General features: G+C 38.9%; 1 protein-coding gene across 4 annotated transcripts in view; it reads left to right on the top strand.

Annotated features, from left to right (window-relative positions):
• The window catches only part of CAMKMT (calmodulin-lysine N-methyltransferase), a 354,956-nt gene that overhangs the window by 328,276 nt on the left and 20,379 nt on the right, over positions 1–6,301 (top strand). For all 4 annotated transcript variants that reach the window (XM_023531292.1, XM_023531291.1, XM_011361337.2 and 1 more), the window contains one exon: positions 2,720–2,783. In XM_023531292.1, the coding sequence (XP_023387060.1) occupies positions 2,720–2,783 (64 nt within the window). The remainder of the gene's footprint in view (positions 1–2,719; positions 2,784–6,301) is intronic.

Here is a 6,301-nt window from a genome sequence, read left to right as displayed (position 1 = left end):
AGGGGTGTGAGTGTGTGTGTGTGTGTGTGTGTGTATGTGTGTGTGTGTGTGGTGTGTGGTGTGTGGTGTGTGTGTGTATGTGTGTGTGTGTGTGTGTGTGTGTGTGTGTGTGCACGGTTAATGGCCAAAGTAGACTGACCGTCAATGTATTTTGATCAGTAACTGAAGAGAGAGCTGAAATGATATCTCTATCCCAATCACTGACCCACTCGGCCTTTTTTAATAGATCTACTTAAGCTACTGCTGTTCTCTGAGCCCATTAGGACTTATTTAAGGGGTGAATTTTCAGGAGATTATATATCACTCCCACTAAAGCACATTAAAATTGCTCATATGACGTATCCTACAAAGTGTTATAAATTCTGCACCAGAACTAAGGAGAAAGGTGAGCTTTCTTGGGAAAAAGACCTATTAAAGAACTACAACAATTACTTTTGGGATATTTGATTTGGAGTGATGGAGTAGACAACATTATCTTTCAGATAACTGTGTTTAGAATGCATACCGCGTATTCAGCTGCATTTTCTGTAAGCTGTGATGTTAATATCTGTGTCGCCATTAGCAACATTAAGTAGAAATAGTGCTTTGCAAGGTTATGTTTTAAACTCTGCTTTCAAGATGCTGTTTATCCTAACAATCTTACCAGCTCTTAGGATGCACAGATAAACTGAGCATGGTCCTTTGCTTAATGCTATGTATCCCAACCAGCTAGGTCTCCTATAGGCCCAACTAATGACAGAGATACTTTCCCACAATGATAGTCTTCTTAAGAAACAAAACCAAAATGCTGAATTATTAAAGCTTAAGATATTATTGTCTCACTAAAGAATAAGGTATATAGTCCTGAAGAGAAAAAAATTTAAAAGGCTTTGATACCATTTGATCTCTTTCTTATTAATCCTTAATGGTTATTAATCACTGATGAATATGACTTAAAGGAAAATTTTAGAGCACTTAAATTGGACACATTCTGTGTTCTAAGATTTAAGTACATTTTTTTGCGGAACGATAAGAAAATTTTCCCATGGGTAATAATCAGGTTATCTTGACCGAGGGATGGAATGGGATAAGGTTCCCATTCTAAATATGATTTCTGGCTCATCTTTAGAGTATCCTTTTCCCATTGCTCAAAGCATCATTTTATAGAAGAACCTTCTACTAATCATATGGTGAAAACCAAGCACTGACTTCTTGGAAACTTCTTGGAAATTGCTCTCTCCGCTCCTCCCTCTCAAATGAGAGAACTGGAAGAAAACCTAGTCTGGTGAGACATTCTGTCTAAACTTTGATTTCTTCCATAACGATAACAGTAAAGGAGGGTGTAGAGCCTGTGTTAGGGTCCTTGAAACTAACCCCCTATACAAGCTCCCCAACTTCAAGGACTGTGTCGATCTGCCAGTCATACAGTAAACAAATATTTATTTGAGTCCCTTCTATGTTTGTATGCTGTGCCAGAACTAGCGATGGGTAAATGAATGCAGACCGGAAGCTCTTTGAGGGTTGGAACTTTGCCATATTCATAGCTTATTTCTAATGCCTAAAACAGCCTCTAGTATGAAGTAGGTGATCAACAAATATGTGTCCACTAACGTAGATTGTGAATTTGATTCCCACTACAGCCACATAAGTGGGCCTTTATTGACAAAGAAACAGAAATCTCATGTGAAGTGACTAGCCCAAGGTGACATAGAAAAGTCAGAGCCAGAGTTCTATTAAACAATGAGCTATGCTCCCTGCTTGCCTGAAGTATGGCTCCACACAGCAGCCCTCCTACTGACAGCTGATACTTACCCATAGCTCTGAGAAGGATGAGGGAGGGCTCTAGAATGGGAAGTACTTACTCATGCCACGTGAAAAGCAGGGAGGCCAGATCAGAGGGGCCTGCACCAAACTGAAGCATTAGAAATGAGAGTGGGGGGCCTTGCTGAGCCCCTCATGGGATGGCCAATGCACAAGGTTGCCCAATGTTCTAACCTGCAAGTCCCAGATAAGGACACTCTGTCCCAAGCTTCCAAGATAAGGCCTGGTGAAGATAGGGTCAGACTGACCCAGCCAAAGGGGTAACAGAACAACAACAGAAATTCTCAGAAGACCAAAGGATAAAAAAGAAAGACGGTGAACTGGAATGAATTCAACATGGAGATCAAGGTTGGGGAATCCAGAGTTGCCATGGTCTCTGTGACACATTGCCTAAACCTTATCTTTGTTTTTGGAGCCATTTAGTCCTAGGTCTCCAGTCAACTCTAACCTCCGTGCTATCCATAGTCACTAAAAACCATCACCATTTGAGACCTGCTCTGTGGTTTGGGTGTCATAGGGCCACTGGTTTGTTTTTGGAGGGTGGCCTCACAGCACTCTCGGTGGGCAGAGGGCCCAGGTCTACAGAGGCTAAGCTCCAATGACAGGAAGCTGGGAGAGCTTCGTCTCAGCAGGACGATTCCCCCAAACAGTGGCTTAGAAGTTGTTCTTTTAACATTAACACATGGCCCAGTCTCTCGTGAATACTGGCCTATTGCATGTTGATGGCTTGGCTTTGGTTGGATACCACTGACTGCAACATCTTTTTTATTTTTCCAATAAGACACTTGAATAGAAGGAAACAATTTCTCTTTTTTAGTGTTGAGTAAACATGTGTCATTAGCCCTGTGCTTATCTCCATTAGTATCATTAGACTTGAAAACCTAGTTTAATCTGGATTCTGCTCTCTTCTCAATGTCAGCCTGTTTCTGGACCAGTACAGAGCCAGCCTTGTTGATGCAATAAAGAGATTACTCCAGCCCAGGGTAAGTATGTTTCTATTTTCTCCTGAACACTGGCTTCAGAATAATTAGTCTGTGCACAAAGATGGAGAGAGTAATGGAATGGCAGGATTGATGTCATGTAATACTTTAATACTTATTATGTCCAACTTCAATTGGGTCTTCTGATCTATCAGATTCTTTCCTAATCATAACTAGGAAACTTCTTACCCTTGGCCTTCCGATAAAGAACACAGTGGGTAGTAAAATAAATGAAACCGCTTCAAAGATAGTGTGAGATTATTTTTATCAAAGAATTTCTTGAGTCTTTTCCTTTGATAACAATATCTTCATATTAAAGTAGAAGTATGATATTGAAAGTTTTCTGTTGACTTCTGTCATTTTAAATCCCTTCAGTAGTAACCTTTGTCATTGGGTATTTATTTATTACAAAAGAATTTTTTTCTTTCTATTTCTGTTTATATTAAAGAAAAAGGACTTCAGATGAATCTGTATATTAAAAGTTCTTTGCTTTAAAAGGAAGCCATTATTTACATATTATAAACATTAGGTCACAATGAAGCCAAGCATGGCATAAAATGTTGTGCACATTTTCTATGCATGAATTAAGTTTTTTTTTTCCCTGGTGTTCTAAGTGCCAATATGTCAGCCTGTTTATCATTTTCCATTTGTAAATGTGAAACATTAAGCTACTCTCACTGAGATGCTGATATTATTTCCAAAAGAAATGCTTTGGTAATGGTCTCTCTTCATACTCACAGAGATGGGTAAGCTGCTTAGAAACTTAGAAAGTACAGTGATGTTTATAATATGCATGTTGTGCATATAGCAGTGAAGTGCAGGGTTCCATGAGTTCTTTATGTCCTGTTGGTTTAGCGTTTCTCTATAGAGTTTTGCCTGGACGCTCCTTCTAGGGGCAGGCAGGCAGACCGTGCTGCTTTTTTTTTTTTTTTTTTTTAGAATGTCATAGAGGAGGAAATGAAAGCTCCCTTTAGACATTACCTCCAAGACGAAACCTGAAATACTCAGTGCCAAAAATAGGTGCCACACAAATAGATCACGTTAAGTTTCACATCATCCTTTAGTCATTGTCAGTCAACGAGATCTAGATTAGGCCACAGGAATATGAAGCAAGAGTCAGAGTTCAAATATTAGGTACATGGATTAAAATCTTATTGAAGTATTTCCAGCAAGGGTGGCATTGTCTGGTTCCCTGCATAGCTAACCAGTGGTACTGCTTTATCCCATTTACATGAAAACAAGCTCTATTCACAAACCTATTCCAAACCTACATTGTGGTTCAAGCAAAATGCACATGATTACAACAAGCGGTGATATGTTTACATTCTTAAATCATTCATATATTCATATATTTACATTCAGACATTCATAAACCTGTGGGCAGTGGGGGAAATAACTTATTTCCCAGAAGAGACAGTCTCTTGGTTCATATCTAAATTATTAGCTCAACTAGATTATAAAATAAAAAGGCAAACTGTGAAAGCTAGTCATTATTTCACTATTCAGCATTTTTGACAATGAAATATAGTTTTGTGGTTCAATAATTCCTAAATAACTTGTAAAATGTCAACTTTGAAATAAACAGGAGGAAAAATTGAGGTACAGCCACACCTGCAAAAAGATGCTGTTGGCAAACATCAAAATATTAGAATATTTAACCACAGGTATAGAAAAAAAAAACTGCCTATTAAGTTTCTTGGTTGACTTGTTAAATGTTGAATTTAATGTAAGAGTTCCTTTCCGCTGGAATGTAGTCTAGCCCAGTCCTTGCTGAGTTTAGAACAGTGAGTGATTGTTAATTTTAAGCCTGCCTTTCCAGACTCCAGTTCAATCACAATAATCTAAGAGTCTGGAAGTAAGATTTTCTTTTTATCCAGTGAACGCTTTCATTCAGCGTTTGATGGCTTTCCAGTTTATTGTAGCTCTGCAAAAATAAAATGATTCTGTACATTTGAATTCTCTAAAGGCTTGGAAAACAAGTCTGAAATGCCACCCATAGCCTGGCGCGTGGAGTTAGGTATGTGGGACAGTCAGCACCATATCTGCATGCCTGCAGCCTGAGAATTTGGAACGGAATGGGGAAGGTACATCACCTCGCTCGCTCTCTCAGCATTTTTGATAACTATGTATGGTAGATTGTTTCTATTTTCTATATTCTTTACTTTACTCTCAATGGTGAAAAAGTTTGGCATTTAAGGTGTTTTCATGAAAAATATTTTTTTTCTCTCAAAATAGGCTCTAGAATTTCTTTGTTTTCTTCCAGATGCTGTGGTCATGGATAATTCTAACTCTCACTCACAGACTTTTACACCTGAAAAGATCTTTAACCCAAATGTAGTCAGCCCTTTCACCTCACCTGAGGAAACTCAGTCCCAAAGAAGAAAGACAAAATGCCAAAGATCTCACACCTTAAGGGGCAGAGCCAAGTGAGATCAGAATATGGCATCTGTGGCAGCTCCCACAACAGTCAGTTGAAAACTACTGATAGAGGCCGTTCTTCCGCTGAAAGTTAATCTGAAATAGTGAATTTAACTTAGCACATTTCACCTTGACAATTACATAGAGGTCTTCCTTTTTGTGGAAAGTGACAGAGAAATGCCTCCTTGTTCTTTGCACTAATTAATTTCCCTTTGAGAGGAGTTGTAAATGCTCTGTGCTCAACATAAAACTCTGATTCTAAGGGAGATAATGAAAATGGCCCTGCCCCTTTCCTTTGTCATAAGTCTGTGATTTGTATCAGTGGAACAAAGCAAGTGTTGATTCCGCAAGTGAATTATATAGAGGGGTGTGAGTGTGTGTGTGTGTGTGTGTGTGTATGTGTGTGTGTGTGTGGTGTGTGGTGTGTGGTGTGTGTGTGTATGTGTGTGTGTGTGTGTGTGTGTGTGTGTGTGTGCACGGTTAATGGCCAAAGTAGACTGACCGTCAATGTATTTTGATCAGTAACTGAAGAGAGAGCTGAAATGATATCTCTATCCCAATCACTGACCCACTCGGCCTTTTTTAATAGATCTACTTAAGCTACTGCTGTTCTCTGAGCCCATTAGGACTTATTTAAGGGGTGAATTTTCAGGAGATTATATATCACTCCCACTAAAGCACATTAAAATTGCTCATATGACGTATCCTACAAAGTGTTATAAATTCTGCACCAGAACTAAGGAGAAAGGTGAGCTTTCTTGGGAAAAAGACCTATTAAAGAACTACAACAATTACTTTTGGGATATTTGATTTGGAGTGATGGAGTAGACAACATTATCTTTCAGATAACTGTGTTTAGAATGCATACCGCGTATTCAGCTGCATTTTCTGTAAGCTGTGATGTTAATATCTGTGTCGCCATTAGCAACATTAAGTAGAAATAGTGCTTTGCAAGGTTATGTTTTAAACTCTGCTTTCAAGATGCTGTTTATCCTAACAATCTTACCAGCTCTTAGGATGCACAGATAAACTGAGCATGGTCCTTTGCTTAATGCTATGTATCCCAACCAGCTAGGTCTCCTATAGGCCCAACTAATGACAGA

The sequence above is a fragment of the Pteropus vampyrus genome, unplaced genomic scaffold, assembly GCF_000151845.1.
Source record: "Pteropus vampyrus isolate Shadow unplaced genomic scaffold, Pvam_2.0 Scaffold66, whole genome shotgun sequence".
NCBI classification, from domain to species: domain Eukaryota; kingdom Metazoa; phylum Chordata; class Mammalia; order Chiroptera; family Pteropodidae; genus Pteropus; species Pteropus vampyrus.
The sequence above is the reverse complement of the archived record's forward strand: the minus strand, read 5'-3'. Positions and strand labels throughout refer to the sequence as shown.